The sequence below is a fragment of the Leishmania martiniquensis genome, chromosome 28 (genome assembly GCF_017916325.1).
Source record: "Leishmania martiniquensis isolate LSCM1 chromosome 28, whole genome shotgun sequence".
Lineage (NCBI taxonomy): Eukaryota > Euglenozoa > Kinetoplastea > Trypanosomatida > Trypanosomatidae > Leishmania > Leishmania martiniquensis.
In genome coordinates this window covers 530,649-556,682 of record NC_090163.1, presented here as the reverse complement: position 1 = coordinate 556,682, position 26,034 = coordinate 530,649, and the positions used below count along the sequence as shown (strand labels likewise).

Genomic DNA, 26,034 nt, shown 5'->3' with positions numbered 1-26,034 from the left:
TACCGCGGTGTCTCTGGGAGGCGGAGAAGAGTACCGCAGAAGCCCTATTCGTTCCCTCTTTCGTAACGCTTAAGCGCCCCCCTTCGCGCGTGAAGCTGTTGCTGCATTAGCAAAGGAGTTCGTCCCACGGCGACCGAAGGGGAGGAGGGGGGAGGAGGAGGAGGAAGAATAAAATATTAGGCGGTAGCGGCGCAAGAAAGTTGCTGCATTGAGACTCTGCCTGCGTGGCAGCCGCTGGAGACGCGCCGATAGCGTGACGGATCGACGGCGCGCATCAGAGCGCGAAGTACTTGGGCAGACGAGGGAGGGGGAGCGTCCGGGTCGCTTTACTCCTCCTTAGTCCTGCACGCCTCCTACACGCGGTCAGCTTCCCCCTCGAGTGCACCCTCCCTTCCACCTCTCCACTGCGGCATCAAACGGCAACCCCGGCAGGACGTAATAATGCGTTACTGGAAGGCGGAGAGGGTGAGGGGGTTATGGGAAGAGTGCGAAAGCACCCTTCACGGCGGTGGGAGGGAGAGGAGGCAGACCAGCGTCTCCTTCCTGCACAATGCTCCCCCCCTCTCCCCTCCCCCCACTACACCCGCATCGCCCTCTCTAGCGTCTACTCGCTGCGATGGCTACGCCGGTGAGATAGCCCGCTCCCCCTTCTCTCCTCGCGTGGTCGGCCTTTGGCCTTCCGTATTTGCACCCACTCCTGTCTTTCTCGTATGACTGCTTCTTCTTCGCTCCGTGTCTATAGGGGCGTATGCGTGCACAGAATGTGAAGAGCGGCTGAGCGCGTCTCGTGGGGCCTAAATGCGGGATTGCTTGACGGCACCAATGGCCTATTCCACGGATATCCCTTCGTTTCTCTGTCGCCATTCAAGACTTACAAAGGCCGCGAGCGAGTCGGCGGCAACCGCGACAGGGTTGTAAAGTAAAGAGGAGAAAAAAGGGAAACGAATCCTCCTGAGCAGCGTCAATGGCCATCGAAAGCGGAAATGTGTGTGTGTGTGTGAGGGGTGATGGTGTTGCTGTTGATCCGTGCAGACTTCACGCACGCTGATGAATGAACACCGAGGAAGGGCACGCGGGATTGCAGAGCGAGCCGCCTCGAACGCACGTAGGAAATGTGTTCCTCATGCCCTCTGTTTCGCCCCTCCTCCCCGCCCACTCCCCTGGAGGGTTCTCCAGCTCATCAAGAGGATTTCTGTCGAGGCGGTCACAATGAGGTGGAAACCTCTCAAGACGCCACCGCCCCTTTCCCACGCCCTGCCCCAGCCGGACAGCTCTCCATGAGGAGGAAGAGAGGGAAGAGCGCTCGCAAGATTCCACAAAGAGAGTGGGAGGTGCTTGCCACTGAGAGATGTCACATGTACCTCTCCGCGGCAGGCTACAGAAGACACCACACCTTGCTTTTCCCTCGCCTCACACGTGCACAACTGAGTCGACCTTGGAGACCTTTCGTTTTCGGCGGCTGACCTTCTGTGCTTCACCATTGGCTTCCTGCCGTGCCGCGCGCCGCATTTGGCGACCTTGATGAAGCAAGAAGAACCCCTTGGCTGTGAAGTACAGCTTCTCCAACTTGGCCGCTTCACTTATCATTACGGGCGGCACCATCGGTATCAGTGCGATGCCGCACACGCCCACAACGATGTACCTCATATTCCTCTCCGACCCGAATGGCTCCTCGACGCAGCTGCGGTGGGGTAGGAGCCTCGTTAACGCGCGGTGAAGCGCCTCGACGGCGGCGTCCTCAGTCGTGCTGCTTTCCAAGTGCTCCACCATTGGCGGCAACCTGTGACGGGGCAGCGATACCCGGACACCGCTGTAGGTAAACCCTTTCTTGAACACCTGGCGGTGCAGCATGCGTATCGCCAACTCCGCATCGTGGTGGATCGTCTCCTCCTTGGACAAGCGTCCAAAGGGCACCTGAGCTATCCTGGAGCTATTCGTGCCCATCCTCCTGCGGAACTGACCGAGCACAACGCTGCGAATCGTCACCTTATAGTCCGTGCGATCTTCATTCACAATGCTGATACGGTTACTGGCCAAAAACTCAAGCGGTGCGGTGGAGATCTTGAGGTTTTCCGGCGCCATGAGGGACGTGAACGCCTCTTCGTGGAAGGACATGCGACCAAACGCAGCGGAGTAGCACGCAAGCGCCGTTTCCTTCGATAAGCAATAATAGAGAAGGTACCGCTGTTCGTAGAAGTCACCACATCGCACAATACCAAAGGCGCGCTTCAGCAAATCCACAAACGCGGGCGTAAATATGGGCACGCGACTCACCGGGAAGCTCTCCATAAAGTCGCGCGACGCCTTCATTGAGTGGATGTGCCGATAGAAGGAGCGGATAGAGACAAGTGGGACATGGCTGCTCGCACCGTCTTCGCGTGCCGCTCTGGATGCAGCTTGCTCGTCGCGTAGCTTGGCCACCACCGCTGACACCTCAGCGTCGCAGGCGATCTTTGCCAAGACAGAGTTGGTGGCCACCCCCATACAGACGCGCACCAACGCCGTCGAGCGGGCGCCTGTGTAGCTCCGCACTTGCGGTGTGCCACTCGCTGCGCCCTGCTCCGAACCGCATTCGTTTTCGCGGCGTGGGCGCTGCGTCAGCACTTCACGGCGGATAATGCGAGCGATCTCCGCCGCCAGGACATCGGGCGCCAGGGGCTTGATATCCTCTTCGGGTGGCGGCCCAGCTATGCCTTCCTTCGCCACGGGCCTCTTCGCTAGGAGGTCCTCAATGTCCTTCAGTACCTGACGCACGTTCCGACGACTCACGTTGAGCAATGGCAGATACGTCGCGTAGTGCGTCACGTCAATGGAGAGCTCATTCGGAAAAGGTTCCAGTATGCGACACACATAGCGGCGCAGTATTTCCTCGACCGCGTCACGCGCTGCTTTCACCTCCTGCTGCCGCAGCTGCTCGCACGACGACGACGACAATGGTGAGGCTGACCCGTCGGCATCTGCAGCCGTGCCTGCGTGCACGAACTGGAAATAGATTACATTACCGGGCAGTGCCGCGCGCATCACATCCTCGTCGGTTCCGATGTACCGCCTCATTGTGTAAAAGTCATCCAGGGAGGCGTACTTGAACAGGAGCTTACGCGACTGCATCGTGTGCACGATGGCCTCAGAAATAGTGTCCATCCGATGCAACGGATACGTGTAGGCGTCCGGTACCTCCAGCAACTCACTCGCCCTCTTCAGCTCGTCCATGTCCACATACTTAAGGACTTCATCCTTTTTCATGTACCCACGTGCCACCTGACCAAAGACAAAGCTCCCATCGTCATCCTCCTTCGTGAGCTTCCGCTTAGAAAGTGTGATGTCGACGACAGACGTGTCGTAGAAGAGCGACGACAAGTCCACCTTGGCGTTGGTGCCTTGATCCCCTCCTTGGGGGTAGTAGACGCTCACCGGTTGCGACGCCGCACCCTCCGCAGCGTCGACAGCGGTGGCGGCCCCCTCTGCAGCGTCCTCCGTGCCACCCGCCCGCTCGGGCTTTGCTGAGTTCACACCACAGGCAATGCGATGTAGGCCTGCAGCGCGGCGCGAGTGGGCGAGAGCCGCGCGGCGATGTGGTAGAGATGACACCACCGCGTGCACCGCTTTGACAGCACGAAACATCCCATGAATTCGTGTGTGTGTGTGTGCGCGCGCGCAGTAGTGCTTGAGGCTGTTCGTGAGGTATCCACGAGGGGGTGGTGCTCGTCTATTGTCGCACAGATAGCAGAGTGTGATGGTGATGATGTTACTATACAAGGTCAGGGAGAGACTGAGGTGCACTCGCGACAGTGACGATTGCGTGTGTGTGTGTGTGAGTGAGTCAGAAGGGAGGGAGGGAGGGAGGATGACTGTCCTCAGAAGAAGAATGGAGACAACGGCAACCCCCCCACTAAAAAAAAGAAGGGCCTCGATGCGAGGCGAGAGAAGGGGTCTGCGGCCAGCCTTCCCCTTCCTCCGCAGGCGCCTTCCTCTACAAGACAATGCACTCCTGTGCGCTGTGGTGTGCAGCTCTTGCACACGCGGCACTCTTTTTTTTTGTCCACCCTCTCCTTTGGTCCTTTTCTTTTTTTGGGTGCGACTTCCCCAAGGCGACCGGCGCACACGCCGACTGACTACACAACCGCTTCTTTCTGCTGTGGTGGCACGCGCACAGAGGGGGAGGATGCGCTCGCCGCAGAACGCGTTTCACCTACGATTCGCAGGAGAGAGAGAGGGGGCGGGCGGGCTTCCCACCGGACGCAACGAGATCGTTATATTTGTGGCAGACGCTCCAGTGCTGGTAGAGGCGCACGCGCATACGAGAGAGTGGCAGCAGTCGCTGACATCACTCACTCGCAGCTGAGTCGCACGTGCGGGATGTTTCCCGTCTCAGAGCGATGCACACAAGCAACGTGCTCGATGGCATCCATGCTCACGAGGGCGATGCACAGGAGCGCCGCCCGATCAGCGGAAGAGTAGGGGTGGGGAGGCAGATGGGGAAGAGAGGTGGGCGTATGCAGAGCGGACGTGCGATGTGACACCCGTGAAGGAGGAAAAACAAAAGTAGCCGAGGATACGACCAATATAAGAGATCGGTTCGATGACTGCTCGGCCGTGACGCGCATTGGCATGAATGTCGACTGCACATAACATGCGAGCGCACAGCTGTCGCAAGACAGGGCCGGTGGGCCGGCCCAGGGGTGCGCATTTGGGAGGCGAAGCGCTGTCCATCGCGGGAGCATATATTGTCGTACGGCACCACCTTCTCTATCCATCTTTCACATGCGCGCTAACCTCGCAGCGTGGGCAAGAGAAAGGCACACACACACACACAGAGGGAGAGAGAGGTACTGTGCGACAGCACTTTTCGGCGTCCGATGAAGACGTCGCCGCATTTCTGCGTGACGCTCGTTCTGTGTTGCCTTGTTTTGTCTACGCCCTCTCGTCTTGGGCATGAGTGCTCAATGCACAATGAGACTGCACGTGTGTGTGCGTGGTGATAAAGTGAAAAAAGTTCCACAGAGTGAGGTGCCCCTAACGCGGAGAGGGGCGGGGGAGAAGAGAGAAACGGCACGTCTCGAGCGAGTAACGGAATGAAGGGAATGGGTGATCCACTCAGCATCACGGCAAAACAACTCGGAGGAAGGGAGACGCGAGCTTATGCAGACAAAAGCGCTGCGGAAGCTGTGACACACGCTGAATCATGCAGAAAAGCCGGCACGCATACACACAGAAACAGAATGATGGGCAGCGCGCCTGACAAGCTTGAAGGAGAGGCCGCAAACGGAAGCGTAGGTACGAGGAGTCCTCTGAGCGTGCGCGCTCACGGAAGTAGCGCGGAGGCCTATCCGCGCCGTCTTCTAATCTGTGTCTGTGGGCTTCATAGCGTGACGCAATGTACTGGTAGTCTAATGGTGTTGCCACTACATCTAAGAGAGCGGCACCGCATGTGAAGGAGCCAAAGAGGCCGATTCAAGTTGGCGCAAGCCCGTGATTATCGAGAGATGGGACGAGGTTCGAAGGTAGTGGCGCGGGGGCCGGGGGGGAGGGGTAAGAGAGGAAGGAGGGCCGAGGCAGTGTGTGTGTACATGTGCGCGTATGCGATTCAATGGGGATAGAGCATGAGAGAGCGGCGAAGTGGGGTGGGGTGCTGGCGGAGGGAGGCTGGGGTAAGTGAGGGGGGGGCTCAACGAAGGCAAGCGGCCGCGCTTCGCTCACCTGCACCCTCAGCCAGTGGGAAAAAAGGCAAAGCATGCTGATACAGCGAGAGGGAGGGAAACGCGCCCGTGGCGAGCGCCACACACCACACACCGCTGCGTCGACAGGCGCGAGCGGCCGCTATGAAGGCGCGTAGCAAGCCGACGCCCAGGAACGACCTTGCTGGCATCCAGGTGGAGGCGAAGAGCCAGCGGCGTAGAGGCTACGCTCGTCTGCGCGAGCGTCAACGCTAGCGGAGATGAGCATGGGGCACGTGGTGCCCAGTCCTTTTCTTATCTTTGCAGTAAAGTCACCCAAAGGAGTATGCACGCAAACATCGGCGCACGGGAGCAGTCGGGTGAGAGGCGCTGCTGTGCACGATGGGTACTTCAGAAGGGCATGGGTCCCCCCGCCCCCCCACCTCGCACCGCGAACCGCTGCAGAGCCACTTACAGGTCACCAGGGCGGCACACAGGCGTGTACCCAAGTAGACAGAACGCAAACGCCTGGTTCCAGCTCTCTCGTCAGCACGCTGCCGTTCGCCTCCAGCAACCCCCTTGGCGGTCCGCGGGGGTGCAGAAAACGGTGCCCCTCTTTGTCTCAACAAGTTCGTTGCCCCTTCTGCGCGGGCACGTGTCAGACCATGAACCATCCCAATGAGAGATGCAAGCGAGAGCAAAGAGTAAAGCAGAATTCTGTATACTCGTGTATTTGTAAGTAAACAAAGAGATGCACAAGTTTTCTCGGCAGTGAGGGCATGAGCCTTCATGCGTAGACGGCATCCACTGCCCTTCTGCCAGCCTCTCTCTGAAGCACATCTATACACACGCACTCTTTGCCGACACAAGTCGCCACCACCGTTTCGCCCCCCCCCCCCCAGCGGGAGGGACTGACGCGACAGGGACAGAAACGGCACTCAGGACAGGATTCTGGGCGATTGCACCGCCACACACGCACACTTTACCTGAAGATGAACAAATCACACAGCCACCTCAATGGTGTGCGTCTCTCTCTCTATGAGGCGCCACGACTGCCTCGCACTGCGGCCTGGTGGGCTTTACTTGCATTTTGGATTCTCTCAGGTGCGTATCGAGGCACCTCTACCAGGAGGAGGGGAAAGACAGAGAGGGAGAGAGGCGTTGTTGGCGAGAAGGGTACTCATATCCACCGTGCGTACCACTTGTACATTCCATTTCCGCTATTGCTGCTATTTTTTCCTTAGCCCCCACCTCCTCTGTCCGTGACTCGCCATCCTCAACCTCGCAGCACGTCTCCTCGCCGGTTGCTCTCATGGCCTCCTCCCTCCCTTCTCCACAGGCAGGGATCGCTGCTGGCGCTATGCAGAGATCTATTCAACAGGCCAGCAGACACGGGAGTGGTAGGCCCGACTCGTGTCTCTATCTCTCTCGAAAAAAAAAAAAGAAAACGGGTGCTGCGCATGTCTTGTGCGCTGTGCGATGCCGACAATTCCACATGGACAGTCCGGTGTCGTTCACGTCTCTCTCCACTCCCCACCCCCTCCTGCGCCTTTGATCGCGATACTGCTCACTTTTTCCGCTGCTGCTTTCGCTTTGATGACTTCGTGCGCTTTCGAGCTGAGCCGACGGATTTCACGGAAGCCACAGCAGGATCTGCTGGGGGGGCCTTTGGAATTTTCGGATCGGTCAGGTACTTTGAAACGGGAATCTTGCGCTTGTGCGTCGACACAGGCGGCGCCGGTGGCTCCTCATCGTCGTCTGACTCCTTTTCTGCTGCCGCAGTCTTCTCACCCTCAAAGCCATCATTGCCGGCACTCATGTGCGCGTTCTGACTTTCCCTGCGTTCTCCTGTTAGAGCGCCGGTCAGGGCATTCCGGCTTCTGCCGATGATGTCAATGTGGTCATCCTCAGCGTCGGTGAAGCGCTGCAGGCGAACGCCGATCAGGCGAAGCTCGGCGAAGTGCAGGAGATGCGGCTCCAGCAGCTTCTGCGAGGCCTCCAGCCACACCTTGAGATCGTTTGTGTGGCTGGGGAACGAAACGCTGAACTGCTCTGTGTCGTAGGTGCGATATTTGAGGACAAGGGTCATCTTGCGCGGCTGCAGGTGATCACGGACACAGCGGACATGGCACTGCTCTAGTAGCATACGGAAGAGCCGAGTAAAGGCCTCTGGCGACGGCAGAGGCTCACTAAACGACGTTTCCTTACCAACGGACTGCCGTGACTGGTGCCTTCGCTGCGAGAAGGTCTCCGCCAACCCCAGCCCGACGCTGAGGTAGTGCGCAAGGGTCTTTTCTCGGAATAGGTAAGCCAGGAGGTACTTGTGCTCCAGGAGGCCGCCGCAGGTGTGGATGTTCAGCGCGCCGAGGGTCATCTCCTGCGCGTAGCCGATGCCGGGGATCTTGCGCAGTGGAATGTCACGCACGTAGTCGATGACTTCCTCACGTGTCAATAGCGTGATCTCGTGCTGGCCATTCGGCTTGTTGACGTTGCTCGCAATCTTCGCGAGAATAGACGTGGGACCGATGCCGCCGCTGCTTGTGAGCTGCGTCTTGAGGAACACTTCGTCGCGGAAGTCATGGGCAATGTCAGACGCCGACACGGCCGGGAACTCCTGCAAATACTTGGTCACGTCCATGGTCAACTCATCCAGGCCGACGCTCACGAACTGAGCATCGTAGCGAGAGGCGATACTGTGCACCCGTGCTGCCTCTCGCTGGTAGGCTGGGAAGTCGTTTGGCACGATGATCAGCTCGGGGCAGAGCTTCTTGCCAATGAAACCGGGCATACCAGAGCGCACGCCGTACTGCCGCGCTATGTAGTTGGTGGTGGAGAGCATCTGCTGAGAGCCGACACCGAAAGGTTTGCCCCGCAGCGACGGTGTCTTCTTCTCCTCCACCGCTGCGTAGAACATGTCCATGTCGATGTGAATGTACCGGCGCCGCAGATCGCGTGTCGTCTCCAGCTCTTCAACCATGGTGTCCACCATTGCCTTGATCCTCTGCCTCTCGGCGGCGCTGATCGAGTCGAATGTCTTTGCCTTTTCTTGCAGCTCCTCGGCCTTGCGACGCCGCGTCTCCTCGAGTCGCTGCTCCTTTTGGTAAAAGGCGGACCCCTTGGACGCCTCCTGAATGACGTGCTCGACGTAGTCTTTATTCACCTGTTGAAGCCCCGCCTTCGAGGCGTCAAACGTTAGTTTGCCAGCGCTGCGGTGGTCGTGGTGCTGCCCACCGTTGACCCCACCTTGACCCGGCGAATTATGCGATTCCTGCGGGGCGGCGCGGCCGTGCTCTTCGAGCGCAGCGCTGTCCGCCTCAATGTCCTCCGCCTGCACGCTGCTGTAGCGGCCTTCCGCCAAGGGTGCCACACTTGAGCCTGCATGCGAGGCGGCGGATGGTGCGACCGCCGCCGCTGCGGTAGCCGCTGATAGCTTCTTTGCGGCGGCATGGCTGTGATCTTGCTTCACGACATGCTTGCTCGCTCGCACAAGACCCTTTGAGCTCACAGCGGAGGAAGCGAACCGGGAAAGTCGTAGCATGGTGAGCACACGACAGGACAAGTACGAGATGAGTCAGCGTGCACCGCACGCTACCAACAACGGAGCTTCACCGCACGCGAGGGGAGTACAAACACCCGCAGAGAAAACGGAGAGGTCTGAGCTTGAGAGCCCTCTGCGGTGCGAGGAAGCAGGAGAAAATGCGAAGAGGTGCCCGCGAGTGCCTGTGTGTGTGAGGAGAGGAAGAGCTCAGACAGCAGCGGACTGAGACTGGAGAAGAGAGGCTATGCTACTCTATGAAAACATAAATGACTATGCTGCGGTAGGGTGAGGGGTACGGTGATGTTAAAGGCGGGGTAGGACAGGCAGTATCTCAGATATCTCTATGAGTGAGAAGGCGGAGAGGGAGCGCCAGCGCGAAGCTGGTGGTTAGAAAGGGGAAGGGCGGCGGAGGAGGGGGGCAGGGGTTGCGTGAGAGATAGGGGGATATTGGGGCGGTAAGGGCGGCTCTAGAGATGACCAGCAGAACGCGGCGGCTCTTCCGCATGACGTGCACGCATAGATGTGAGCAGCCAAGCCGCCGAGAGATGAATAGCGGTGGTGGTGGTGGTGGAGGGGAATACGCGAGTTTCAGAGGGAGGAGAGCAGTGCCCCATAGAATGGAGAGGGAGGGAATCCAACGCAAAGCGACACAGCGGAGGTGTTTGCACATTCCGTGAGGACCACCGCTGCTTTCGTCTCTCTCTGCGCTCGTCGGCCCTCTGCTTGCGCATGTGATGCCGCAGCCTCCTCCTCCTCGTCTGGCAACTGCTGCCTCACAGGTCTCTCCTCTTTTTGTCGTCAGTTTCCTCGTGGCTTTCATCGCACCCAACGATGAAAATGATGCCGACCACTCACCTCAACGTATGGGTATCTCAGGAGGGCTTCGTGTACCCCTCCCCCTCCCACGCTGCGTGGGGGGAGGTCCGGGCGGCTCCTCGGCACGGATGCCAGCGGTCCGTCCTCTGGACGACGCTGCAGCGTGTGTGTGTGTGTGGGGGGAGGGCGACCTGCGACCGCGGGCACGTTTGCGTCCTTCACATGGCTGACAAGGTGCCGAGGCCACTCGAGCGCATGCCGCTCAGCCGTGGCTGTCTGCCGGCGCATGGAGAGCCTGCGCCACCCCAGAGAGGGATGCACTACGCGGCGACCTGCGCGGCAGGCCGGGTCAGAGGGCGGCTCCCCTAATGCTTTCCGTGGCGCAGAGTGGGCGCGCTGAAAGGGGAACAAAAAGCGCCACTGTTCTGTGAAATTGGGCCCCTTACGCCCGCATTGCACCACAGCGCGCCTCCCCCACACCTTCCTCTCCCCCGCTCTGCTGCATCGCTACTTCGTTCTCGTTCTCTCGTTCTCTCGTACCCACCGCCCTGCCGTCGCCTCAGTCCGGTGCAGTGGGGCAGAAAGCTCAGGCACGTACGCCATCTAGCAGTGGCGGGGCTGGCGCGTTGCGCGCGCATGAGACGCCGGCGTTACCCTTCCCTCGACTCCTTTGTGTTTCCGAGACAGCCCCACCAGCACTCCTGCTGTCTCTCCAAGTGAGACGAAAGGCGCGGACGGGTGCTGGACGGTACCACCGCAGTCGTTTTCACGAGGGAGTGGAAGCGGGCTGTCCTCCATTCGCGCGGGATGGACAAAGGGGGCTGCCTCAATCACACGACGCTCATCATCGAAGCTTTTCCTAACTTCAGCGCAGGCAGCGCCAAGCGACGTGGGCGCACAGGAAAAAAAAAGGAACGACGATCCTTGAGGGCATGTGGCTCTCTCTCTTTCAAGCGCGTGTGCTTGATCCGCCAATCCCCCCGCCCGTCGGCGTCTCTGCACAGAAACGGGAAGCGACACGCGCAACGACTCGCAAAGCTTCACAAGAGAGCCAGAGGGGAGGCGATGAGGCGCTTTCATTCCACGATGACAACATCATCGTCAGCGCTGTTATCGCCAATCACTTCTTCGTGCGCCCTCTTCTGCTCTGCTACAGCTGTGGCGGCACAGCACGCAGAGAGCGAAGACAGCGCAGGGATGCTTGCAACGGGACCCTTCACCCCCTCCACATCCGCCGACTGGCTCTCGGAGGAGACGAGGACGGCGCTGTCTTCACCGTCGCTGTCGTCGAGATCCGCATCGGTATCGACGCCTGCACTGCGGCCGCCGCTGGTGTCACGGTAGCGCTTTCGCAGAGCCCGGGACCCCTGCTGCGCCGCAGGGGCGTTACTTTGGAGCCGGCGCGCAAAAAAGTGACGCAACGTGGCCGCGCTGCCGCCACCGTCGCTTTGGGGTCTTCTTCTGAGCTTTTCCAGCCTTACGCCGAGCAGCCGATACTCGGCAAAGCTGTCCAGCAGTGGTATGAGTAACTCGTCAAGGGCCCGCCGAAGGACTTCGTGGTCGTCTGTGTACACGTTGAGCGACTTGCTCTGCTGCTTCACGTGAAAGCTGCGGAGCTTCAGCTTGAGAACCACCTGAGAGGAGAGGAGATCCTCCGCGGCGAGGGTTTCGTGAGACCGGCGAAGATTCTCGTACGCAATCGCCTGCAAATCGGCGCGGCTCGCCAGCCTGCTGAAGGTGCGCTCGTGACCCACCGATTTGCGTACCCAGTCGTCCTCACTCGGCTCTCCGTCTCCTTTGGCGGTCTTCTTGTGGCCATCTGCAGCGGCTGCTGACGACAACCTTGCCTCCAGGGGGTCGTACATGCCACCGACGCCCATGGTCGAGGCGAGCAGAAACTCGAACGTCTTCGGCGTGAGAATGTAGAAGAGTCGGTGCCGCTCCTGGTAAGCGTCGCCGAGCGTGTGTATCCCGAGACCAGCGAGGAGCCTCTCCCGAGACTTGCCGATACCGGGCACCTGGCGCACGGGGATGTCGGCGAGGTAACTCATGACGGCTTCACGGCTGAAGAGGCGAACGGAGTACTGCCCGTCCGGCTTTTTATAATTGGACGCCATTTTCGCCAGCGTCGGCGTCGGCGCGATACCGGCGCTGGCAGTCAGCCCTGTCGCCTCGGCGATGCGGCGCCGGCAATCCTCGACGATCCTCTCTGCGATGTCAAAACGCTCCGTGTGCGTTGTCGCGCCACTGTGATGTTGCGCAAGGTAGCCATCGAGGCACATCATGATCTCATCCATGCCAAGCACGTGTGCAGCGGGGTCGTACTCGCGCACCACTCCCATGAATTTCCTGGACTCGACTCTGCAAGCTGCAAAGTTGGTGGGGACAATGACAAGCTGGGGGCACAGCCGCATGCCAATGAAGCCTGGCATTCCTGACTGCACGCCGAACTTTCGGGCGACGTAGTTCGTGGTGGACAGCATAGACATATCCCCAATCCCGAGTGGCATCTCTGCGTACTGCGGGTTCTTTTTCATCTCGACAGCCGCGTAAAACATGTCCATGTCCACGTGTACGTAGACGCAGTCAAAGCGGCGGTGCGCCTCGAAGCTGGCTTCAAGCTCCGCAACCTGACGCTGCAGCTGGCGAAAAACGACGGGGTCGCCGCGCACGCTTGCCTTGTACTGCCGCGTCTTCACCAGAAGCTCCTCAATCTGGAGCTGCTGCCGCTGCGCCTTGCGTTCCTCGTTGGCGTAGAAACTGGAGTTCACGGAGAGCTCCTTGATGAAGGCCTCCCTCTTCTCCTTATCGACCGTCTGGAGGCCAGCTTTTGTGTTGTGCAAGTACACTGCTGTGGGCAAGGCGGTCATACTGCTACTGGCAGTATCGGAGTGGGGAAAGCGGCGTGGGAGCTGACATGGCGCCGTTGCACGGGAGGTGCGCCTGGATGACACTGGTGCAGAGCTCTGGGCGCCGCCATAGCAGTTGTATGAAAGGCTAGAGCCGCTGCCGCTGCTGCCACAGTTTTCCCGATTGCCGCTGCCAGTCTGCGCGCCAAGCGCAATGATTTGCGTGCTCGACCACAGTGGCGCCGCTGTGCAATTTACTCCCGGTGTTGGCAACAGCGGGGACAGCGATCGCGGTGGCGTCGGTGACACAGTGACTGGGGTGAGAGCGGTGAGGCGAGGGGCGAGCGAGTGTATATGCCCTCTTTCTGCCCTCACGTCGGAAAGGGGTGCCCGCTCTGGCACACCTGGCTCATACTCTGCGCTCATTCCGCCTTCTCGGGGTTCGTGAGGGTAAGCTCGAAGGTGCTTGCCACTGCCCGATACTGCCACTTCTCTCCCTCTAGGCTCCCTCTCGAGCCTTTGAGAGCGGTGGAGGGAGGGGGGAGGGGCAGAGAGGTTAGTGTGTGTGTGCGTGTGTGTGTGTGTGGGAGCGTCTTCAAGAAGAGGGCAGAGAAAAGGGGAGAGTAGAAAAGGGGCGAAAGGGCTACGAGATGCGAGCAGCGGGGCGGGCAGGTGCACGAACGTATCTTTGCCCTCTTTAGTGCTTCGGGAAACCCACTCCACCTGCTGCTGCGCTATGGGCCAGCATACGAAAAGAAGAGGTTTCCTCAGCGGGAGTGGCCAGACGCTCAAACGCGGTCACAGACACAGAAGAGAAACACTGCCCCATGGCAGGTCATGCGATACATGAGCCCCGCTCAATCTGTTTGAACCTTACGGTGGGGGGGGGTAGCGGCGCAGGCTTCAGGCGCACTTACTTGCACGACGTTGAACAAAACGGGGGATGCGGGGAAAAGTCTTCTTGGCCTGCATGGGCGTTTGCTGCTTCCATCGCCGATTATTTCGCCAGTCTGCGCACGCAAGCCCACGTGCACATACAAAGCTGAACATGTCACTCGGGCCCGACCATCAAATCACTCGCAAGACGGCGATTCGGCACCGCGTTCGCACCCGCGCACTGTAACGCCCACGTGCATGCTGAACATTACAAGAGAGAGAGGGAAAGTGTGTGTTTGTGGGAGGAGGGGGGCGAGAAAAAAAAAGATAACAGGGCGAAAGGCGAAGGGGAAACCAAAGCGAAACGCTGCGAAAATATATATCTGATGATGCGCTGCACACCCCACACTGAGAGGCGTCACTGACGGCCAATACGACCACACGCATATATATATATATGAATTCATTCATACATATATGTATACATATATATAGAGAGCGAGAGAGACACACGCGCATACACCTGACCATATATAAATATATATGTACACTAAATGTTTACACACACTTACGCAGGACTAGTAGCGCGCTGAGAAGCAGGGAGAGATCGACTGATGCAAACATACACACATACACACAGGAATGGCGTGCAGCGCGTAAGGCACGCGAGGAAACGTAAGTCGGGGTGGAGAAAGGGTTAGGGCCTGAGGAGCACTGCATGAGCGCAGCTTCTGAAGACAGGGGGCGGCGGAGGGGGGGTCTGTCAGGAAGAAGCGAAGAGACGCGCACACCTGCATGCAATGTAGGCGCGCTGTCGTAGACAGGCGTGCCTGCCGGCGTCGTACCGCTGTTGCCAAAATGGGGTGTCGGGGTGGGGTGACGAAAGGTTTACCACATGCGCGGTTCCACGCCTACGCAGGCACACAGAGAGACACCGAAAGAAAACAGTCGTTGGGGGTGGGGTGGGAGGTGCAGTGAAGGGTGGAGAGGTGGCCGCAGAGATGATGCAACAGAAGCCAACAGAAAGGCGGACGGCGAAGGAGACGCTGTACCTGACGGCGCATGCGAGAGAAAGAGCTCAACACGACAAAAAAACCGCCGCAGGCAGAGGGGACAGAGCAGCGGGAGGAGGAGGAGAGGGGGAAGAAGGCGCTTCAGCGTGTCTGAAAGGTAAACGCAAGAAAAGGGCACGAAGCTAAGAAATGCCGGACCCCCCCTCCCCCCTTTCCCATCGTTTATTGCAGCCCGTTCGGCGTATGCTTCAGCGGGCTCATTAGCTGACTGGGGTGCCGCTGCACCCTTGCCGGTGCGTAGGCGTAGGGATGGTTACGAGTCACACCGGCAGACGTGGGGGATGGGACTGCGTCGCTTGCCGCGGTCAGGAAGACATTTCCAGCGAACACGTGCGGGTGCGAGTTGGCGAGCCCTTCCATACGCTCTCCGCAGCTGCTGTTGCAACTCGCTCCAGGTTGCACGCCCCCGCGGTACATAGACATTCGGCATGAAACGGGTGAAGATGGACTATGCAGTCTACTGAGCGGCCCCGCGTCTTCGGCAGTGGCGGAGTTGCCGCCCTCCATGGTGCCGTCGTCGCTACCGGTCGGCACGTAGTCGGGAAGCTGCAGGGAAGGTAGCAGGTTGACACCGTGCCCACATCGCGCACGAGTGCCTAGCGAGGTGCCCGGAATGAACTGTGGGCCGATGGAAGGGCTCGAGAGAGCGGGCGTTGCCGCCACGACCTGCGCCAGGCTCTCGACAAAAGCGGTGCTGCGCTGGGCAGAGAACGAGGTGGAGGGCGAGCTTGTGGGAGAGGCGACGGATTCGCTGTTGCTGCACGCGCTTCCGCCCCCAATGCTCAGCGTCATCCATGGTACCCGCGGGGACGACCGCAATGGCGCACTCGTCGGCCCCATGTAGGGGCTCTGCGTTGGAGACTGGACCACAAGGGTGCTGCTCTGCTGCGCCAAGTCCGCCAGCGGGGTTAGAGGACGCTGGGTTGGGGTATGCGGGCGCGTTGGCGTGATGACACGATGAATCGGCCCCGGGTGGTAGAAGTGACAAGAGCTGCCGCGATTGCAGCTGCCGTTCAGAAAATGCCGGCAAACGTTCTTCCTACCGCTTTGGTAGGCGTGCGGGCTACGCAGTTGGTTGGTACTGTTGTGACTGGCATTGAAGCTCGAGACTGATCGGTTAAGCCCACCGGAGCTCGGCGACCCGTGCCTCCTGCTCAATCCACTACGCTTTCCGTCCACTTCATCCAACGCTGCCAATTCCACGGCGCCCATATCCTCGCTGGCGATAATGTTGACTGTCGATAGGTATGGTGCATGCGTAAACAGACGCGGGCCGGTCGTGTGATTTGTAGGCGACTGCGAGTGGGGCGACGGTATGGTGCGGGTGACAGGCCCCGCTGATGCCGGGGACGAAGCGTCCTGTGCTGAGTGCATACTTCTTTGCTCTCTCCGCGTATAGAGTAGAGAGCTCGGGAAGGGCGGCGGCAGCAGGCAGGCGGGCAACTATGGTGGAGGGGGGAGGCGTAACTGCGGAGGCGATGGCAGCGAGAGAAGAGGAACGACAGCAATGTAAGGGGCCCACCCAGCACCCACCCTACACCTACACCCCCTCACACACACACACACGCACACAAGCACGCAACAGGCAGTATGGCGCTCCAGTGGCCAAAGAATAACGAAAGAAGAAAAGCGCGTGCACACACACACAGAGACGAGCGTGTAAAGCAAAGGCAACGGCGATACACTCACACGGGGCACGTGTGCAGAGACAGCACGCGCGTTGTACAGCTATTGAACAGCAAAGGCAAAGCGCAACGGCAGCTGAGAAGGGAGGAGTCACCGAGATGAAAGGCCTTGCAGCATGCAGCAACAACGAAATGCGCGATAGAAAAGGGATAGCGTGGTAGGGAAGCAGAGAGCGGCGACGGGGAGGAGTTGAGCACCTAGACGATATGAATAGGTGCTGTGGAACAATAAAATGAAATCGAGAGAGAAAGAGAGATAAGAGCTGCGAAAAGGCAGCGAGGGCCGTACGGGAAGAGACAAGTACAAGCCGAGGGGAGCACCAAGTTCAGAAGACACACGCTATCACCCCCTTCCCCCCCTGCAGAGAGAGAGAGGCGCTCACAGCAAGACACAAATACACCGCGAAGAGGTGCAGATGATGGCAGTCAGGGATAAACGCGCGCAACACCTTCGTTAACTGGACGATTAGGCCCACAAATCAAATCTGGGGGAAAGGGGAGTAGAGGAGCGAGAGCGCAAACACAATCGACGCAAAGTTGATGCTGCAGAAAAAAGGGGAATAGAGAGAGACCGAGTGAGTGAGTCAATCCTCTGCCGCTCGACCAGAAAGAACAGCAGCAAACACAACAACGACAGACAGACAGTAGAGACTTCCACGTTATATATATATACGTGTGTATGTGTGCTGATGGGGAGGGCACTGGCGAGGAGGAGAGGCGGGAGAGAGGAGGAGGTGGGGGGCGGAGACAGAAACACACGGATACCAATAGCGTCGAGAGAAAACGGAGGTCCAGCAGATGCCCACAGAGAGGAGTGTGAGCATCAGAGGAACACCGACCGAAACAAAAAAAGAAATGAGCGTCTAGTTCCCCTCCCCCTCTCTCTCCCTCCCCCTTGTTGCTGCACCCACGCGGCGGCGCCGAGACCAGCAGTGACAATGCTGCGATTCGGCAATGAAGACGGAGGCCGCGAATAAGGCGCCAGCGGATACGCGAGCGCTTCCACGTGGATGGCAAAGGCTTCAAAAATACAGAGCGCAAAGCTCATAGAAGGAAAAAGCACACACGCGAAACGACAAGAGCAGCGATGACCACTTCCACCACAAAACGCTGCCGCCCTACTCTCCTACGGTTAGGCGTTACTCTTCACTTGCGCTGTGTGAGGAATATTCTTTGTCGAGGGGCAGGCAGACAATCAGTGCTGCCGATTCACACCTGCAGACACACACACACACACACCAACACGGACACAACACTGAAAAGACAGTACCGCAGCAGTAGAGTGCTTTGCGGCGAGCGCGCGTGGAAGGGACAGAAAACGTCTCTGCTGACACTCGCGAGAAGCTGAACAGAAAGAATACACCAACACGATTCGCCGAAGGGGAGGAAATGCAACACACACACACACACGGATAGTGATGTACACAGGCAAAGCGCCCCCAGAAAACGATTGGGGATGAGATCACGAACGAATCTGCCCACGCACACGTGCACATAGCGCAGACCGACAAGGGTGCGCGCAGGCAGCGGGTAGAGATGAGGGATTTGGGAGGAGGAGGAAGATGAGCAGCTAAGACAGGGACAACTACACCAGCTCAAGAAGAAACGGAGACGAACACAGAAGTCGCTCGTCCTTTTAGGAGACACGCACTGCCCGTCCGCGAGATCCGCTGAGAGGGTGAGCGAAGGGGGGACAAGCAGAGTAAAAAGAAGTACAAATACACGTGCGCGCGTGCTTTTGCCAGTGCAGGGGTGGGGGTGGGGGCGGACAAAGTGGATGGAGGGAAGAGAATAGCAGATTTAGCGGCAGTAGGTCAGCTTCTTTTTTTTTTCAAGGAGAACGATGCACTGCTTACTGGGACAATATGGCCAAGGAGCTTGACTAAGCGACGTCTCCCAGAGGGAGGGAAAGGGTGAGGAAGGCAGATGGTAGTGAGGAGGAGTTGATCTCTCTCTTGCCAATCGCTTTTCTGGTCTAACGTTGTAGACTGCCAGTTGCTCGCAGAGATACGACACAGAAAGAGAGGCGTGAGATGTGCACCCCTACACGGTTACGAGCAGTACAACAGATACAAGAAGGAAGCGACGTTAGCGCGCCACAGCAGCGGAGAGGTAAGCTGTGTGGACCGGTAAGCGAGAAGAACGCGAGATCAACGAGCGTTACAAAGACGAAATCGAACCGTGAACCAAAGAAAAAAAACCGACGACGAGTGAAACACCACAGAATGATGGAGAGAGGCACCGCCAAAAGGCCCGTTGGAGATGAAAGCAGAGCGAAATGAGATCTGTCCTTCGTGGCGCGCGTGAACAAGCGCGATTCGGTCAACGACAGTGGCGGAGCATTCAAAGAAAAGAACAAATAAAAACCGCACCGGCGCAGTTTTTGATGCTGTTCCGCAGAGGCTGAGTTACTCTTCGGCCGTCGGGAAGGGGAAGTCGATAAGAAAGGCGAGAGAGGAAGGAGGAGGACTGGGAGGGGGAGAGAGAGAGGGAGAGAAAGACACACACAAAGGGGCACTTAAGCGCTGTGCTACAACAGCAGTGAATCAACAGAAGTACAACCGCCAGCAGAGAGCCGACTTGGGGTAGAAAAGAGGCGAAAGCGATGACGGAGAGGGGCGTGGAGAGATAAAGAAAGACACACACACACACACAAGGGGGGAGCAGAGAGGAGACGCAGGCAGGGCGATGAAAGAGGATATGTATATATCCTTAGTTGTATGTATGAGAAGCGTGCAGTGAAACGGTGCGTAGAAAGGAATACAAAAAAGAGGGGATTGAGGTGAAGTGGTGGTGGTGAAGGAAGGAAGGAAGCGGTACGGGAGATCAATAGCTGAGTATATAAACGATGTATTCGTGATAGATGCACCCAACAAGAGGGGTGGGTGGGAGGTGGTGGAGGTCGGCGAGGGCAGAAGGAGGGGAGACGTAAATGAAAAGCGAAAGGCTAACGAGCAAAAAGAAAAAAACAAGAAAAGACGAGAGAGGGAGAGAGAGGGAGAGAGAGGGAGGGAGGGGGGAAAGAGGGGTGTGGGCAGGCGGACGTGCCACAACATGCCACGTCTGAGGAGCTGTGGGTGAGAAGGGCACTATACGAGTTCACGCTTGCCGTTGTGAATGTGTGTGGTGTCTGCTAAGTGTGTTCTCTTATCTGACCCTCTGCTTCCTCCTTCGGTGCCGGCGCACGGAAAAGACAAGGCGACCAAATGGGAGTGGGGAAGAGATGACGATCCAGAGGGCGCGGGAGGCGGTGAGGCCGGGGGACGGCCAGCGGCTGCAGAGGGCGAAGGAGATCCACAGCGCAGGCGAGCGAAGAGAACGGAAACTCAGAGGGAAGAGGTGCTTTAGTACGCGTGCGCGACGCCTCGAGGAGAACGACGTAGGGCAGCGGGGCCTTTGCCCGGGCGTTAATAGTGGGGAGAGAGGGTGAAGGGAGGAGGAGAGCGGTACAGAAAGGGGATCAGCGAGCGCCACAGGAAAAGAATAACGAAAGAGTTGAAGAGAAAGAGAAAATAGGAAGAGGCGGCGGTGGGGAGACAACTTGTGGCGGTGCTGTGGGGTGCGAAAACGGTCGTGGCGTACGCGAGAACGCGTCGGTGTGTTCGGCTCAGGGCTGGTATTCCTTATCTTGTTAAGGGTGTTGATTAAGACACGAAAGTGCCGACCGAATTGTTTCGCGCGTAGACGTGTACGTCCTTTGGTAGAATGGAAAAGAAAAAAGGATATATATATATATATACGTTCACAAGATCAATAGGCGAAGCAGCGCCACAAAGCGAGGCGTGCAATGTTGCTTGGTATCTTCTGTTTCGTGTGCTCCTGTGACTTCCGTTTCTGCTGTCGCCAAGGAGAAAAATGAGTGCTTCGGGGGTGGGGTGGGGTGGGCGAAGGGAGCGTCTGGGAGGCGGGCCTGTGGCTGTCTGGGTGTCCGAGATAAAACAAGAGCAACACAAACGATGAAGAACGAACAACTGAAGAAGAGACCAGTGTGAGCAGTGGGTGAAGGAGGAGGGGGGATGGACGCAGAATGACGACAAGCTAGCAGTTAAGAGGCGCTGGGGGGGGACACCGGCACACACACGCAGAGAAAAGGAGAAAAGACAGGGTGGTGATGTTGGTGAAAGGGAGGGGACGTCCACTCGGAGGTGAAAAAGAAGTCAGCGATAGAATGGGCAGAAAAAATGGTGTGACGAATCGCGAGCACCAACGAAGAAACAAAATATGTAAACACACACACTCACACACTCACTCACTCACTCACGAGACAAAACCGATGGTAAATGCGCGATGTGCGCAAGACCGTTTTGGGGGTCACACACCGCTGCTGAGCGGTGTGCGTACGTGTACTTGGGGGAGGGGGAGGACGCTGCTGCTGCTGCCGAAAGGTGCACACACTGACACCTCCTTACACTGGAACGTAACCCTTTGGCGCGAGAGGAGAGGGAAAGATAGCGATGAGTGAGAGGGGCCGAATTCCTTAGGGAAGGGGTGATATCAGGGGCGGACTCCTCTGTGAAGCCCTGCTTGAAACTTTGTAGCGCTTTCACCGTGTGGTAGTGATGGTCCTCCGGTTGATTGCTTCCGGTGTCGCTCACTCGTTGCTTTTTTGTTTTGTTTCGTTATTTCTTAGGAATGGCAGCTCAAGAGCGGTAATGAGAAGGGCTGGCGGTGTGGGCGTTTTGGGTCGTAGAGCAGGACGCAAGATTCACGGTGTTGTGAGATGTTCAGACAGCTGCCGTAGAAAGTTCAGCGTGCTCAATGGCGAGGGGAGGGGGAGGGGTAAAGAGAAAGCACGCGCAGACACAGACGCACGTACTAAACGAAAAGTAATGGGAGACGGAGCAGGGCTGAGCAGCAGTACCGGCAGTACCCGGGAAGGCGAGGTAGAGGCAGAGGCAACCGTGTGGGAGCATATTTGCACGTTTTCCGACGAGAGGCAACACATGCGTGCGTCCATGCATCGAAGAAGAAAACAACAGCAGAAGAAGAGGGAGAGAATGGGCAAGGAGTGAGAGAGTACTAGACCAGTAAAGCAGAGCAGAGCACGCGAAGAAGGGTGAGGGAGGGCGCCCGACACCTCCGTCGTGGTGGTGGTGGTGGAGGTGGTAGGATGTTTGCGGCAACCATGCGCAAGACGACCTGGGGCCACCTGCACATCCGAAGGAAAGAGCCGCGGGAGGTATGGCTATGAGAGCCGCCCTGTAGCGAGTTGTTACCGTTTTTCTTCTCGCGTTCGGTTCTCTGTAGTGATGATGTGCGTGTGTGTGTGGCGGGTGAAAGCGAAGAGGGTAGGCCATCCTGCGCATCATAAAAGGCGTTCAAGTGAACCCCAGCGGAGTGGGTAGGGGAGCTTCCATACACAATCATGCGCACGAGGGATGTGGCGTCGCCATGGCTACAGAGAGCCAAAACGCGAGGGACGCTCAAAGCCCACAGAGCCCCTCCTCTCTTTGACGCGACGCCCCGTCAAAGGCCCCTCCACCGAGCTTCATCCGTCTAATCATCGACGCGTATAATAGAAGCAGTTGGCGAATTGCGTGAGCAAAGAGGTCTCACGGCAGCGCGTTTGGCCTCAGTCTCATGCGGCTACCGCATAGCCAAAGTTCGTGCGGAGCGGCATCGACATGAAATGGCCTCCGAGGCGCGTCACTTACATGAGCAACGCTCTCCCCATTCGCCACTCTTCCTACAGTGTAATCGAACAAAAAAAATGCAGACAAACACGCACCTTCTCTAAAGGCGTACGCGCCTTCTTGTGCACAGCAGAACATGAAGATCCATGCGCGCGCATGCCGCTCGACACGAGCACCATCGGCTTCTTTTCTTAGGCCGAGTCTCTGCAGTCGAGCCGCAGATCCACTTCCCTCCCCCGTCGCGCCCGCCACACAGGTCCACGTGTGTGGCGCAGAGCGGCCGTGCAGACATGCGGAGCAGCAAGGCGATGGCTCGGTGGCCTGGATACGGCCTCGACATGAAGCGCTACTCACTCCACACGCCTTGCAGGTCGCCTCGCAGCTGCTTCCATTGTGGCACCCGCCACCTGGCGCCTCCCTCCCTGCGGCGGCACAGGCTCTTCCTCAGCAGTGAGCAGCGAGGGCCGGGCGAGGAGAGCTCGAGTCACGCTGCGGGCATGCGTATCGTGTCCACGGCACGCGCTTGCACACTGCCGCATGTCGTTCCAACGCAACGCCACCTGGGGGCGGAGTACCGACATCCACTGCGGAAAAGCCCTCTGCCTTGGATCTGCCGCGGCTGCTTCATCCCGAGGCCAGCACCAGCGATGGATCGGCATTGGCAGGGGATGACGGGGCGGAGTGTGTGTGTGTGTGTGCGTATGTCAGGGAGGGGGTGATCCTGCATGATCTCTTCCCCAAGCGGAGTGGCGCACGGGCCCCCCTCGAGATGACATACGTCCAGCCGGGTGGCCACTGTCGACAGCGGAGCGCGTTAACAACGAAATATACATATACATATATGTAGCTCACAACAACCGTCAACACACACAGCGAAATAGAAGGGTGAGCATATAAGGAGTACAGCAGCAGCAGGAGATGCGCAGAGCAGAATAAGAGCGCCAGCACACGCGAACGCGCGGAGATGGAGATGCAAAAAAAAAGAACAGCACATACACACTCACGCGCGCGCAGGGGGGAGGAGGAGAGTTCTATCCAGACAGGCAAAGCGGCCGTGGGAGTCACTCAGGCAGCCGCAGAAGCTACGAAAAAAAGACAAGCGCAAGAGAAGCAACACAAAAACATACAAAGAAATGAACGACAGAGGTGAAGATGTGCGGGCAGGTGCGGCGGCTACACGGCGAGAGGAAAGATATGACGTAAAGCTGACAATAGAGCGACAGACAGAGGGGGAGGGAGGAAGGCGAAAGACAGAGGAACAGATGATGCTTATCAGCAAACAGAAGTACACACATACATACACATATATGTACCACTGTGTGTGTGTGTGCGTGTGTGCTTTCATGCGACTAGTGCAGGAGTAGATGTACAAGTACAAAGCCAAGGGAGCCGCTTCTAAGGTGCCCATCGTAAGGCTATGTCCTCCGCCTTCAGGGATGGTACTGATGGTGGTTCACCATATCAGAGGAGACAGTACAACTGCGGCGCCGAGAACGTTTATCACCCATGAGGAGAGGTTGAGCCCGAAACCGACGCCGTATGCGAGCTCCTTCTTGACACAGGGGTGAAAATGATAGACCCGCGCCACCACTGCCCAGGATATGAGCTGCGTGACTAACCCTGCACACCCGAGAACGCCGACAACGGTGCGAGATTTGGACGAGATGGTGTGTGGCGACTTTGCTAAACAACAGACCGCGATCATGACAGCGGTGAAATTCACCAGGTAAACAATTAGCGTCATGATGGAGAAGGCGGCACCCACGCCTAGGTGGTCGCGGATGAAAGCGCAGGGGTAAAGCTGCCGTGTGATTGTATAGGCAGCGGTGTCGCAGTTGTCCTTGAAGCCCCAGTAAGTGAAACAGGCCCCGCCCACAATGTCCAGCTGTGAGGTGGGAATCGACACAATCAGCAGCGTGAGGGATATGAAGAGTGCGACCAAGTAAGACGTGACGCGAATATCAGCTACCATAAGGTACGCACAACCCCTCTCTATCACGTTCGGCCGTTTTCCCGGTGCAACCGAGGTGCGGCTTCCCTGCGTTCCAGCAAAGGCCGGGTTGAGGCGGGGAAAGATGTAAGAGGCGAGGGGGAAGTCCTCGTCACTTCCACTCGCGCCATGAACATGGTCGGCATGCACGCTACAGCGAGCCACATCCTCCTCACGGGAGTATTCTATCGACGACGCGGCCGCGCGGCTCCTCGAGGCTGGCGTGTACTGCTCGCACATTTCCCAGCCGTCGGACTCGTCAGGGCGACGCCGGGTGCCGCAGCTCTCCTCACGGTCTCTTGTGGCGCTGCACTCCACCACTTCTATTCCTTCGCGGCCGGGGTACTGGGCAGGAGGCGCATCTTTGGCACCATAGACGTCTGCGCGACCATTGCGCTCTTTCACATCCGCGTCGCCCGCTCCCCGGCTGTCGAGGTGGCGGCGGCCCTTTCGGGACCTCGCAATACCGGTCTCAGCCTGGTGAAGGCCCACGGCGACCTCGACCTCCTCTCGCCATGCCGGTGTGCTATATGCAAGCTCGCTTACTGGAGCAGCGCTGTGCGGCCGCGGAATGCCGGCGGGAGCGGATTCATGCTGCTGTTGCACCTCAAGTGGTGCGGCTCGGGGAGACTCCTTCGGAGACAGTGAGACGCGCACGCATGTCACCATAGTGACATGCCCCGCGTCTTTTCCACCTGCCACCTCCAGTTTTGTCAGCTGGTGGGATGCAGACGCCAGTGTGGGCATAAAGGCGCTAGGGTCATCCCCATAGCCAACCGCTTGACCTACTGCCGCTTCGGAGGCAGGTGAATCACCCGCTGCAGGGTCCACATGCTGCGCGGACCGTGTTGCGGATGGAACCGTTACCTCGCGCTGCACCACCCGTTCATCGGCGACGTCCTCCTCCGAAAAAGAGGAAATGTCGTCGAACATTTTCTTTCTTCGCGCGACTTGGGGCATTTTGACGGCCTACGAGTGGGTGTGGCCAACACAGCTCCTTGTCTATTGTGAGATAGAGCCTATCCTGTATGGGGTGGCGGCGGTGGTGGTGGTAGGGGGGGTAAGGGGAGGGAGACACAGAGATGGGAGGGAGAGGAAGAAATGGGGAGGGTGCGCAGAGCATCAGGAAGAGCAAGGAGATGAACGTAGGACGCTAGGTGTACATATATAAAAGAAGTGACTCAGCCCTATGGAGAGCGAGCGAAAGGGTGCGAGAGGACGCTCCTGATGGGAGGGTGCGTCGAATACATCGACAGTGGCGCTACCGAGCGTACAGTTCTCGTGCAGGCTGCGCCTGCGTACAGGGCACTGTGTAGCAGAATGAAGCACAAGTCATCAACCGCTGCCTTCGCGCGGGTACTTGTCTGCTGCACCTGCCTGAGTTATGGCGTGCCAGCAAGTCACGCCTCGCCTGTAGTCTTCGACTCGCTCAGCAGATGCACTCCATCACAGGAGCTTTGGCGTGTGCGTGCCAGTGCATGGACCAGGGGATAGGCGATCTGGACAGAAGAAGCAATCCAAGGTGTTCATACTGCTCTCTTCCCTCGGCCCACATGGAACCTGGCGACGTGTTGTGAGGCACGTTCTCTTTCAGCGGCCCCGCTACTTCTGCCGCCTAAAGAGCCCCCCTTTTTCACGCAGGGTGGAAAGGGGACATGCTGGGCGGAGCTCTTTCCGCCCTCAAAAGTGTGCGCACAGGTACGTCTCCGTTGAGCAAGTACATCGCAGAACAACAAAAAAAGGTACATGCGAAACAGAAATCCACACAGACACACAAAGACGAGAGTAGCCAAGCGGAGGGTGTCTGTCTCTCTCTCTCTCTGTGTGTGTGGGTGAGTAGCGGACAAACGCGTGAGGAATGCGGAGAGGAGGAGGGGGAGGGAGGGAGGGAGATGTCCGTGGTGCACCCGGAAAGAGAAA

General features: G+C 58.2%; 5 protein-coding genes across 5 annotated transcripts; all 5 read right to left on the bottom strand.

The window, feature by feature from the left end:
• Window positions 1-1,410: 1,410 nt before the first annotated feature.
• LSCM1_03167 (uncharacterized protein) lies at window positions 1,411-3,621 on the bottom strand (the record flags this gene model as incomplete). The annotated part of the gene is made up of 1 exon (XM_067320719.1): window positions 1,411-3,621. One exon carries the CDS (start codon window positions 3,619-3,621, stop codon window positions 1,411-1,413), a length of 2,211 nt encoding a protein of 736 aa, XP_067177329.1.
• Window positions 3,622-7,221: 3,600 nt separating this feature from the next.
• Window positions 7,222-9,192, bottom strand: LSCM1_03166 (uncharacterized protein; the record flags this gene model as incomplete). The annotated part of the gene is made up of 1 exon (XM_067320718.1): window positions 7,222-9,192. The coding sequence occupies one exon, from the start codon at window positions 9,190-9,192 to the stop codon at window positions 7,222-7,224; it is 1,971 nt and encodes a 656-aa protein (XP_067177328.1).
• A 1,892-nt stretch (window positions 9,193-11,084) lies between these two features.
• Window positions 11,085-13,283, bottom strand: LSCM1_03165 (uncharacterized protein; the record flags this gene model as incomplete). The annotated part of the gene is made up of 1 exon (XM_067320717.1): window positions 11,085-13,283. The coding sequence occupies one exon, from the start codon at window positions 13,281-13,283 to the stop codon at window positions 11,085-11,087; it is 2,199 nt and encodes a 732-aa protein (XP_067177327.1).
• A 1,685-nt stretch (window positions 13,284-14,968) lies between these two features.
• Window positions 14,969-16,180, bottom strand: LSCM1_03164 (uncharacterized protein; the record flags this gene model as incomplete). Its single annotated transcript, XM_067320716.1, has 1 exon — window positions 14,969-16,180. One exon carries the CDS (start codon window positions 16,178-16,180, stop codon window positions 14,969-14,971), a length of 1,212 nt encoding a protein of 403 aa, XP_067177326.1.
• Window positions 16,181-23,577: 7,397 nt separating this feature from the next.
• On the bottom strand, window positions 23,578-25,074 carry LSCM1_03163 (uncharacterized protein; the record flags this gene model as incomplete). The annotated part of the gene is made up of 1 exon (XM_067320715.1): window positions 23,578-25,074. One exon carries the CDS (start codon window positions 25,072-25,074, stop codon window positions 23,578-23,580), a length of 1,497 nt encoding a protein of 498 aa, XP_067177325.1.
• Between the last annotated feature and the right edge of the window lie 960 nt (window positions 25,075-26,034).